Source organism: Mobula birostris, chromosome 2 (assembly GCF_030028105.1).
Source record: "Mobula birostris isolate sMobBir1 chromosome 2, sMobBir1.hap1, whole genome shotgun sequence".
Lineage (NCBI taxonomy): Eukaryota > Metazoa > Chordata > Chondrichthyes > Myliobatiformes > Myliobatidae > Mobula > Mobula birostris.
In genome coordinates this window covers 55,669,787-55,682,125 of record NC_092371.1, presented here as the reverse complement: position 1 = coordinate 55,682,125, position 12,339 = coordinate 55,669,787, and the positions used below count along the sequence as shown (strand labels likewise).

The 12,339-nt window shown below is 44.5% G+C and overlaps 1 protein-coding gene across 1 annotated transcript in view; it reads left to right on the top strand.

Annotated features, from left to right (window-relative positions):
* The first annotated feature begins 906 nt into the window (after positions 1-906).
* Positions 907-12,339, top strand: part of srms (src-related kinase lacking C-terminal regulatory tyrosine and N-terminal myristylation sites) — a 54,161-nt gene continuing 42,728 nt past the window's right edge. Inside the window, exon 1 of the mRNA XM_072277067.1 lies at positions 907-1,289. Coding sequence (XP_072133168.1) covers positions 907-1,289 — 383 coding nt within the window. The remainder of the gene's footprint in view (positions 1,290-12,339) is intronic.

Here is a 12,339-nt window from a genome sequence, read left to right as displayed (position 1 = left end):
TATCTACATTGAAAGTGCAGACCACATTATCTAATACCACCTGTTGAAATCCAACAAGAGATTGGTTTATAAAAAAATGAAACAGCGGTCATTCCGTGGAGAGAGCAAACAATTTAACAATCCAGGGATGTGCCCTTCTTTAGAAAGGTATTGCAAATCGCCAACAGTTAAAATGGAACCGGACAAGTGGGAAACTTGGCTGAGACACAAGGCGAAAGGATTATGTTAAGGTTGGGCTGAATTAAGACAGTAACGAGTGAAAACCGGAGGCACAATGGCAACTCACGTCCAGCAGTGACAGATGAGAGAAAACAAAGGTGAAGAAAGAGTCCAAAGCAGAGGCTACCAAGGTGTATCATTTCGGTGTTCCTAAGCATTTTTGTTTCGAAATACACAATATTTCGTTTTATTTCTCGGGTGTTAATAGTGCTAGCAGTGATTGGCAGCACCTTTGCCCTACTGGCGTAAATTTGAAGCGCTACTGTGCAAATTACCGGCGATACAAAATAGTCTTCCAATTTCACGTTTACCTGAGTGAACTGATTCATCTGGAGGAGGTTGTATGATGTTGAAAGACCCGAAACACCCGATGATTCCAGGAACATGACTGAAGATGTGTCCGGAAGCATCAATAGATGTATGTACACAAAGCATTTTCCACATAGCAGCCGCTGACATTTGAAAACCAGTTCTACCAGTATTGTTACCGACCGCAGAAAGTTCAGAGGACCAACCCCCAAAAGTATACCAGATAAAGCCAGGAGATAAAAACATTCCCACAGGTAGCAATCTGGGTGGATTGATCAATGTTCCACAGCCTTTTGTTAACAGAAAATACTTAAATCGAGTTTGAGGCAGTTTCATGGAAATCTCTGCAAGGCTGGTGAGTGAGAGGGTGCGTGTGTCATGGAAGAAACCTTGCGGGGCTGGCTGCCTTGTCTGCGGGCACTCTGGGATCGCATCTGGCCCGAAGACCCAACCTCGGACGCGGTCCAAAGACCCCAACAGGTCGCTACTATCTCGGGTCCCTACCCGCAAGCTAAGGTCCCGGTGAGACCAACTCCTGCCGCACCCATTGAAGCCGGACCCATCTGCACTGCTCTGTACGATTTCGAGGCCAGAACCTCAGAGGAATTGTCACTGAAGAAGGGAGAGAAACTGAGAGTCATCCGGAATGAAGGAGACTACCTATATGCGCAAAAAAACACCGGTTCCAAAGCGGCCGCAACCCAGGGCTTGGTCCCCGCCAATTATGTGAAAATAACCAAGGAAAATCTTGCGAAACAGCCGTGAGTAATTTTGTCCAACGTGTTTTTGTGTATTGAAAAAGGATGTGTGATCTTTGAATGAAATCAGGTTATTAAGAGAGCGTTGGTGCTTTCCTTTTGCTAGAAGGAGGACCTTGGATCCTGAAGTTTTATTTTTCTGTATTTGCTACCCGAGCCGGTATACCAATCCGGAGCCTAAGGTTTTTTTAAAATAATAATTTAGGGCAGTCTGCTGGAACCATTTCATCTCTGTGGTCAACTCTACCTAATGTCTCTGCATATTGCTCGGCGTGTCAGGTCTTACCTTTCATTGCAGCAGCAATAAACAGGCCTTAAAACTGTGTCGATGATCAACCTGAGTAAAATTTGTTATACTATTTTGTAAGTACAGTATGGCCAAACTTCACATGAACTCTGTTGCCTGCAGCAACTCCAGGTACGACAATAGTCAGGGGTTATTGTGTGTTGGCTGCTCTACCTTCCTCCCATTCATCTGTGTCTCCTTTAGACCTATCACTGGCCCAGAACCCTGTTTCAAGTCTCTAAAATAAGAGACCTTTCTGTGCTTACCTAACTTGATCTCTTAATCATCCCTAAATAAACATCTTCACCTTTGTCAACTGTGTCTTCAGTTGCCAAAATGAGGAGTTCAGGGATTCATAAACAATCTCCTCTGAGAACATAGGGGAAAGTAATAAGGATCAGGAGTTGGCTGGTCAGAGCTGGAGACTGCTCCACCAGTCCTTGAGAATGAGAGTCTTGGGCTGTAAGTGTTTTCCCATACCCCTGGCCTCCCATATAGCTGAGATGCCTGTCAATTACTGACCAGAAATATATTCAGTGTGTCTAACTCTGTGGAGTACTTAGTTACTTAAGCCCTATCACCCCTACTGGGGCAAGGCTGTCCACAGTAGCTTGCCAGAGTCCCCCGTTCGGGCAAATCTTTCAGGTTGTCTTCAGCTGTAGCCCATCTTCCTGGTGTATCCTTCCTCTCTTAGGGATGAGGCCTTTAGAGATTTAGTTGGTGTTTCTGTAGCTCTGGGTTTTTATGGGTTGGAATTGCTGGCCCGATGCCCAACCCTCCTCCTCTCACAGCCAGTCTTGGGACCATCCATGATGGGAGTTATCTCTGTGGAGGAGAGAATTCCAAAGATCCATGATTCTCTAAGAGAAAAAATTCTTCCTCATCTGAAATGTTTGGACACTTATTCTGAAACCAGATTCCTTACTTCAGAACCAGGTTTATTATTGCTGACATATCTTGGGAAAATTAGTGTTTTGTGGCAGTGATGCAGTGCAGACATAAAAATTGCAACAAGTTACAATAGTGATGTAGTATTTATGAACCAAAACAAAAACTGACAGCAGAGGGGAAAAAGCTGTTCCTAAAACATTGAGTCTGGGCTTTTAAGCTCCTGTTCATAGTAGTAATGAGAAATCATCATGTCTGAGATCATGAGCATCCTTAATGATGGAAGCCACCTACTTGAGGCCCCAACTTTTGAAGATGTCCTTAATGGTGCGATGCTGTTCATTGGAGTCTCCATACCTGGCAGTAATGCAACCAGTCAGAATACTTTCTATTGTACATCTGTAGAGTCTTTTGTGACATACCAAGTCTCCTCAAATATCAATCCTAAATATTTGCACTTTTTTATCTCAAGTAGAGGAACATGTTGTTTCAAAAAAAACCTTAGCCTACGGGAGTCATTGCAAATACCAGCACCAGCCTCCAGATCTTGGAGTTATATACTTGTGTATCGAAGTTTGCTGATGTTACTAAATTGAGTGGAAAAGCAAATTGTGCAGAAGATACGGAGAGTGTGCAGAGAGATATAAATAGGTTAAGTGAGTGGGCAAGTGTCTGGCAGATGGAGTACAATGTTGGAAAATGTGAGGAAGGAAAAATGAAAGAGCAGATTATTATTTAAATGACAAAAAATTGCAGCATGCTGCTGTGCAGATGGGTGGGAGTACTTGTGCATGAATCATGAAAGGTTGGTTTGCAGGTGCAGCAGGCTATCAAGAAGGCAAATGAAATGTTGGCCTTCATTGCTAGAGGGATTGAGTTTAAGAGCAGAGAGGTTATGCTACAACTGTACAGGGTACTGGTGAGGCCGCAGCTGGAGTACTGCATGCAGTTCTGGTCTCCTTACATGAGGAAGGGTATACTGGCTTTGGAGGCTGTGCAGAGAAGGATCACCAGGTTGATTCCAGAGACAAGGGGGTTAGACCATGAGGAGAGTTTGAGTGGCCTGGGACTGTACTCACTGCAATTCAGAAGAATGAGAGGAGATCTTATAGAAACATGTAAAATAGTTAAAGGGATAGATAAGATAGAAAGTTGTTTCCACTGGTAGGTGAGATTAGAACCAGTGGATATGGCCTCAAGATTTAGGGCAGAGATGAGGAGGAACTGCTTTTCCAGAGAGTGGTGAATCTGTGGAATTCTCTGCGCAATGAAGCAGTGGAGGCTACCTCAGTAAATATATTTAAGACAAGGTTGGATAGATTTTTGCATAGCAGGGGAATTAACGGTTATGGGGAAAGGGCAGGTAGGTGGAGATGAGTCCATGGCCAGATCAGCCATGATTTTATTGAATGGTGGAGCAGGCTCGACGGGTTAGATGGCCTACTCCTGCTCCTATTTCTTATTTCTTATGAGTTTATCCTGGGTCTCATATTTTTTAGACATGTCTTTTAAATCTATGACGCAATCCTTGAGCCATCTAATGATGTGGACAGTTTCTAATATTAATATATTATCAATGCTTTCATCTGCATCTAATTTTATGGAGGAATATTGCAAAGATTTGTCTGGTGTTTTCCATTTTCCATAATAGTCATTCTGATTGAGGTTAGCAACTAGGCACAAGTTCTGGAAATTTCCTCTATCAAGCATGAGGCAGTATATCTCCACATAATCAGTCTGGACTAATGTTCTTGGTTGAAGAATGCCTGGATTACTCCACATTAGATGCATAAATGCATAAGAATGAATTGATGCCAAACAGATAAATTAATGCCTGCCATTTGGACGAAGTCAGTTTTTGAGCATGCTGCTCCAGAAACGGAGCAACCTCGAAATCTCTTCAAAATTAAAATCCCCTTTTAAAATTTTCCATGTAGTTTAACAAATCCATTTCAAGATGGCACTGGTGAAGCACAGCGAAGACCTGCTGGCAGCAAAAACATCTATTAACCACTTTACTAATCACACTTTTGCCTCAAAAATGATCACTGCAATCAATAGCCTGTAACTTCCTGTTTGGAGTCGAGCTTTTGAACTGCCAGCACGACCTGGCATTTTTTGTGGTGTGAACTGAAGTCGCAAAGGTGCAGGAGAGTTGCGGCACGATGTGTATGGACAAAATTGAGGTGGTGGGGCCCAGCCTGAGAGCGGGGAATGCGCCAATATTTGGCTGCTGGAGTGAACTAGGAGGCGATTCGAAGTGGCAGAACCAAGGCATGGCAGAGTTGAGCTAGTGGGGCCTGAGTCCAAGAGCAAGGAGCATCCCGTTGTTTAGCCAGTTTTAGCCAGGCCAGAATGAAAAGGTCAGGGTGTTGTGTCTTGGCCGGTACTCAGCTCACTGCTCCACGAGGTTTATTCATCTGCACTGAACTGAGGCTGTGGCCTGCATCTAACAGCACCTAGGTCGGCTGTGATTGGCCTTACTTTCCTGAACTTTAGTTCTGAATGTTATTTGCTTATTTTTATTGTTTGTACAATTTGTTTTTTTCTGCACAGCATCTTTTTTTTTAATGGGTTCTGTTGGGTTTCTTTGTTTTGTGGTTGCATGTAAGGAGACGAATCTCAAGGTTGCATATTGTATACATATTTTGATAATAAATGTACAGTACTTTGAACTTAGAAATCCCTTGTACTGAATTTGTTTTCAAAAATGAGATTATCATAGCATTATTAGCATAACATTTAAAATTATGCCTAGTTGTGAAGTTAATTTTTACCCATATAAAGCAGAACTTCAGACTATCCTTGTCACAACTATGGATTCGGCAGCGTAGCAGATACGGTAAATACATTCATGAATATGCACGTGTCAGCTAATTATTGTCTCATTGTGATGGTATTTAACTCCATTCTTTTGCTGTCACTACATTCGGACATGGGCCAAGTGTGAAGCGAGAGACATTGAAGCAGATTGATAGTTCACAGCCTTTAATGCAAACAGAGTTAGAGGGGACAAAAAACAATAAACACCAGGACAAATAGGGCCATTAACAAAAACTCTCAAATGGAAAACAACGCCAACACTGCGACTGAAAGGAGTAACTAAATATAAAATTAATACCACTAGTCTTCAGAGTCAATTGACTCGACAATCCAATTTTTCAGGCAAGGTCGAATGCAAGCAGGCAGCGAAATGTTGCTGTGCTTTGCTCAAGTCTTGACAAGGACTACAACAAAATGAGTGGAGTTAAGTACCATCACAATGGAATAATAATTAGCTGACACGTGTATATTCATGAGTGCAATTGCCGTATCTGCTGCGCTGCCGAATCCATGGTTGGAACAATACTGCTAAATAGGCCATTTGGAAATTGCAATTTAAAGTCAGTGTTAAGTATTATGAATAAAGAAGTTATCTCATTTAAAGATGCACAATCCTTTTCACTGGAAAGTGACAAAGTGACAATGTTACATTACCAATCTACGAGGATAATGTAGAAGGGACAATGCAAATAATTTACAAGTAATTTGTTATCTCTAAGATCTGCTCAGGAACTAGCATTTTCACTGCAGTCATATCTCTTATATTATTGTGGAACTTTATTGGATGTGTTTATGTTACATTTCATTGAATGAATGATGATCATTAAGTTTGGGTTAGAAATTCTTTCATGTAGTTCAATTTTGTTTATCATAACAAAATGTAGTTGGTTACTTGCTGTATTGTATTCATGAAATTGGAAATTTATTCAGGATTCTCCATAGATATGGTACAATTCCATGTGGAGACATCTACATGTGTAATGTAGTGTCAAATGGCGTGCAACATGATTTTGTTTCACTTGGGAAAATTTGAGGTCTGGAAATAGCAAGAACCACAGAAAGATGCAAGTTTTTAACAACTGGGCCTGCTTCTTTGATGCAGCACAGCCTGATTAGTACCATGACTGTGGATTTTAGTTTTTGGGTTATACTACCGGATTTCTACAGCCTCCTTTTGTTATCACTCTCTTATTCCACTACAAATGTCTTTTGAAACAACTATCATCACTTCACCTCAAAGATCCCATTCATAGTTCCTAACCCCCACTTGTCCTGACCTGTTGTTTCGTAAACTTCATACTAATGACCCCCGCCACTACTGATGTCCTGATCGAACCTTCACAGTCCACCATGACTGAAGAGTGCAATTTTGGGGGAAAAAATACTTTCACATGAACACGACAATGAAATGTCAGATACAAGTGTTTCAAGACTGTTTAGAACATAGAATAATACTATTTCTTTGGCCTACAATGTCTGACTATTTAACCTACTTGAAGATTAATGTAACCCTCTCCCCCCCCCACCCCATCACATAGCCCTCAATTTTTCTTTCATCTATATGCATATCCAAGAGTTTCTAAAATGCCCCTAATGTATCTATCTCTACCACCACTCCTGGCAGTGTGTTCCATGCACTTATCACTATCTGTACAAAGAACATACCTCAAACATTCCCCTTATATTTTCCTCCAATCACCTTAAAACTATGCCATTGAAACCCTGGGTTAATTACTCTATCTAAGCCTCTCATCATGACATACAACTTTATCAAGTCTACTGTCAAGGACATTGGACCCTCCTGAGTTCAGGAGTAACCCATCCCTTTTATACAGGTCATACACTCCCCAGAAGAGATTAGTTTGATCTGCAAATCTGAATCCCTGCCCTCTGCCGCACTTCTTCAGCCACACATTCATCTGTCAAATCATCTTATTCTTCCCATTTCTGGTGCTTGGCACAGGTCAGGGTTGGCGGGGGGGGGGGGGGGTGACGAAAGAGGGTTACAAAAAGTACGCATAGACTAAGTTGTTAACTGTCCTGTGCTGGCACCAGTAGGATCAGCAGTTGATCTGCCACCTGTCTTCAGGAGAAAGAGAGATAAGGAAGACAATGGAGCAGCATTTGGAAATGTTAATGAAGAGACGAGAGAGTTTAACGGAAGGGGACACCGGTCTGAGAACTGTCAAGATCGGCTCCTTTTTGAACCCTGAACTGTTTGAAGTGTGATGGACAGGCGATACCCCAGCAGGGGGATAAAAAGGGACAGGTTTGCTAAGGCAGGACACACACGACACCACGAGGTAACGAGACCCTGGAAGCGGTGCGCCTCCCACAAGTCGGTGGGAGTTTTTGGAGGGCTGCTTGCGGGACCAAGCCATAGACGCACAGGGTGGAAAGGTACGATCGGCGGGAACCTGGTGTGTGTCCGCCCTTGCCTGGGTGCCAGGTTCACTGCAGAGGAACGATCGTATCTGAAATGGAGGGGTCACAGTCGGTGACCTCAGAAGACATTACAAAGGGCTCGCCTGAAAGCTGACTGCGAGGGATATCGAAGGTCTGTGTGGAAGCCGTTTTGAATATTCATTCGCTTTTGCCCTCTCTCTCCTTCCGCCCCCCGTCCACCGGCACGGCAGTGATTACTGTGAACTGAACTGAACTCAATTGAACTGAACTTTGCGTCACTTTGAAACTGGTCATTTACCCCTAGACGACGATAGAGCTTGATTGATCCTATTACCCTAGTTCTGTGTACATGTGTGTTTATCCTTGCTGAACTGTTGTATTTATTATCCTTTTGATTAGAGTACTGTGTTGCTTATTTCTTTAATAAAACTTTCTTAGTTCCAGTAATCCAGACTCCAAGTGAGTGATCCATTTCTGCTGGTTTGGCAACCCAATTACGGGGTATATAATATAAGTGGGGTTCTCATCCGCGATTTTGAATGCTAAATTTGGGACAGAGTAAATTGATTGGGTTAAAATTCCCGAAAGAAAGAAAAGGCAAACAGCAGAAATGGCGATTGAGGAATTTCTAAAGGCGCCGACCTTGGAGGCATTAGAGGATGCCAGGAAAGCGGAATTGGCAGCTGTGGCCAAACGGTTGAATCTTGTTAAGGGGAAGTCAACAATGAGGAGAGAGAAGATGCACAGAGCTATCGTAGAGCACTATGTATCTAAAGGTGTGTTTCCCCAAGGGGAGCTGGAGGTGGTGTCTATTGAAAAACCTGGTGGAGACGCGGTACAGGTGCAGCTTGAAAAACTGAGACTCGAGCACGAGTTCCGGGTACGACAGCTAGAACACGAAGAGAAAGAGAAACAGTTAGAAAGGTGGGAGAAAGAGAAACAGTTAGAAAGGCAGGAGAAAGAGAAACAGTTAGAACGGCAGGAGAGAGAGAGACAGTTAGAATGAGAAGAGAGGGACAGACAGTTGGAGCGAGAAGAGAGGCAGAGGGAAAGGGAATCTGAGCTGGAGAAGTTAAAGATGATGGCAGCGCAGGGGCCCATGCCGAACCAAGGTGGAGGGTTCCGGGTGACCCAGGAGGTTAGGCTGGTTCCCCCATTTGACGATACCGACGTGGATCGGTACTTTCTCCATTTCAAAAAAATTGCTACAAGTCAGGACTGGCCGAGGGATAAGTGGGCTGTTTTGCTTCAGAGTGTATTAAAAGGGAAAGCCCAACAAGCTTACTCAGCTTTGTCCGCGGAAGATGCCCAGAGGTATGAGGTGGTGAAAGAGGCTATCCTCAGGATTTATGAGTTGGTCCCGGAGGCATACCGGCAGAGGTTCCGGAATGCGAGGAAGCAGTGGGACCGCACGTATTTAGAGTTTGCCCGTGAGATGCAGACATATTGTGAGCGTTGGTGCGCCTTGAAGGGGGTGGATGGGGATTATGACAGACTGCTACAGCTGATCCTGATTGAGCAGTTTAAGGGTTGTGTCCCTGAGGGTATGAGGCCCTACCTAGATGAGAAAGAGGCAGTCACGTTAGCCGCAACTGCTAAGTTAGCGGATGAGTACGCGTTGACGCATAGAATGAAGTTTGTCCCGAGTAAAGGCCACCAGAAGGATAGTCAGGACGGCGGGGAGAGTCCGCCAGAAAAGTCAGAAAATAAGCCGGGGACTAGTGAGAAGGATAAGGTAGACCCGGAGCAGTCTGGTAGGAAGTCTCCTGGGGTCGTCTGTTATAATCGTGGGAAAGTCGAACAATTTGCGTCCAGGTGCTTTGCCCCAAAGAAGGAGACGGGAAAAGGAAAAACGGCGATTTTGACTGGCTGTATCGAGCTGGTAAATGAATCGCTAGGAGAGGAAAGGTCTGCCAAAGTTCAGGAAGGGCACGAGAGGTTTATCTCGGCCAGATTCGTGTCGGTGAAGGAGGGGTTAAACCCAGTTCCAGTACGGATCTGGAGAGACACGGGAGCGTGTCAGTCATTGATATTGAAGAGTGTATTAGAGTTTAGTTCAGAGACCCAGACTGGGGAGGTCAAGGTCAAAGGTATTGGGGAAGGGACAGAGGCAGTCCCTTTGCACCAGATACACCTACAAAGCAACTTGGTCTCTGGACTAGTCACGATCAGGGTGAGGTCCGAATTACCGATGAAAGGTGTGGAAGTCTTACTCGGTAATGACCTCGCGGGGGGAATTGTGTTCCCAGCCGTGAGATTGACAAATCAGCCTGCCAGCATTGAGGCCCCGCCCATGGACTCGCAGGTTTATCCCGTTTGCGCAGTAACTCGGCGGATGTCGAGGAAGGCTGCAGAGGCTGATATAAAGTTAGCTGAGATGTTTCTGCCAGCCTTGTACGAGGAGGGGGTAGAAAGTGAAAAGAAGGAACGTAATGAAACAGGAGGAAGTGGGGAAATTAAGGTAGATTTATCATTAGAAAAGAAGGACTTTATACAGGCACAGGAGCAAGACGAGGAAACAGCTCGCTGTGAAACAGAGTTAGGAAGAGAGCCAGTAGGCTATGGTGTGAAGGGGGAAGTGCTAAGGAAGGAAGGGAGACCAAGTACCGCAGATGAGGAATGGGGGATGGTGCCAAAAATCTCTGGGGATGAGATTTTTAACCTGGCCCACAAGGTACCCCTCGGTGGACATTTTGAGGTGCTGAAGGAAACAGTCGGCGGAATCATGAAAGAGGTTTACTGGCTGCACAGGAGGAAGGATGTTATTGATTATGGCAGACGCAAACTGAGACGGTCACAGGCTTTTGATATGCTAACAAACCTACTCGGTGTTAGCGCGGAAATCAATGAAGCTAGGGTCCCCCTGATAAGAAAAAAAAACACATTTTGAAAAGATGAGTATGGTATCGACCAGATGGGAGAAGGCTATTGTTTTGGCCAGCTCTGCTGATAAGGTCTCTCCCTTAATCCCCGAACAAAGCAACTCTTTAGGAGAAGTAATTAAACGGCTCGCACACGTGTGTTTGATTGTCCCGAGGCGATGCAAAGAACTGGGACGTTGGGTGGTGTTTGTCACGCTAGGTCAGCCTAGTGAACAACATCGCTATAGAATGAGTAATTCAGTGACGAAAGGGCTAACGAACACAGAAGTGTATATTGGCAATGTAATACGGCTGTCTGAAGCCAGCTTGATAGTGAACCTTGAAAAAAATGAGTTCGGCCACACGAAGGTCACTTATCTGGGAATTGTGGTAACACAGGGGCAGCTGGCAGCGATGCAAGCTAAGGCGCGGGCTATCTCTGACATCCCAACCCCGACAGACAAAAGGGCCCTCAGAAGGCTCTTGGAGATGGTGGGGTACTGTAGGAAGTTTTGCAATAACTCTGCGGTTACTATCCCTCCCCCTCCTACTAAGCCCTTGTGAGAGAAAACTAAGTCGGGATGGGATGACCCTTGTTATCGTGGTCCGGGATGAAACCCAATGAGAGGTTACACTGATCACAATTCATCAGTGTTTTCGGCCACTATGAAGTTTACTAAGTTGGAGCCTGGTTTAGGGGATTATTAATAACACATATAAAAGGAACAGAAAATGTGATTGCTGACTGTCTGTCAGGTGTTGACAACTTAAAATTCTCTGTATTAGCCAAATAGCTGATGAAGATGTATATTTGTGTGTATCTAATAATGTATTCATGTTTGTAATTTTTATCCCGGTAAAAATCCTTAAAGGTGAGGGGTGTGACGAAAGAGGGTTACAAAAAGTACGCATAGACTAAGATGTTAACTGTCCTATGCTGGCACCAGTGGGATCAGCAGTTGATCTGCCACCTGTCTTCAGGAGAAAGAGAGATAAGGAAGACAATGGAGCAGCATTTGGAAATGTTAATGAAGAGACGAGAGAGTTTAACGGAAGGGGACACCGGTCTGAGAGCTGTCAAGATCGGCTCCTTTTTGAACCCTGAACTGTTTGAAGTGTGATGGACAGGCGATACCCCAGCAGGGGGATAAAAAGGGACAGGTTCGCTAAGGCAGGACACACACGACACCACGAGGTAACGAGACCCTGGAAGTGGTGCGCCTCCCACAAGTCGATGGGAGTTTTTGGAGGGCTGGTCACGGGACCAAGCCATAGACGCACAGGGTGGAAAGGTACGATCGGCGGGAACCTGGTGTGTGTCCGCCCTTGCCTGGGTGCCAGGTTCACTGCAGAGGAACGATCGTATCTGAAATGGAGGGGTCACAGTCGGTGACCTCAGAAGACATTACAAAGGGCTCGCCCAAAAGCTGACTGTGAGGGATATCGAAGGTCTGTGTGGAAGCCGTTTTGAATATTCATTCGCTTTTGCCCTCTCTCTCCTTCCGCCCCCCGTCCACCGGCACGGCAGTGATTACTGTGAACTGAACTGAACTCAATTGAACTGAACTTTGCGTCACTTTGAAACTGGTCATTTACCCCTAGACGACGATAGAGCTTGATTGATCCTATTACCCTAGTTCTGTGTACATGTGTGTTTATCCTTGCTGAACTGTTGTATTTATTATCCTTTTGATTAGAGTACTGTGTTGCTTATTTCTTTAATAAAACTTTCTTAGTTCCAGTAATCCAGACTCCAAGTGAGTGATCCATTTCTGCTGGTTTGGCAACC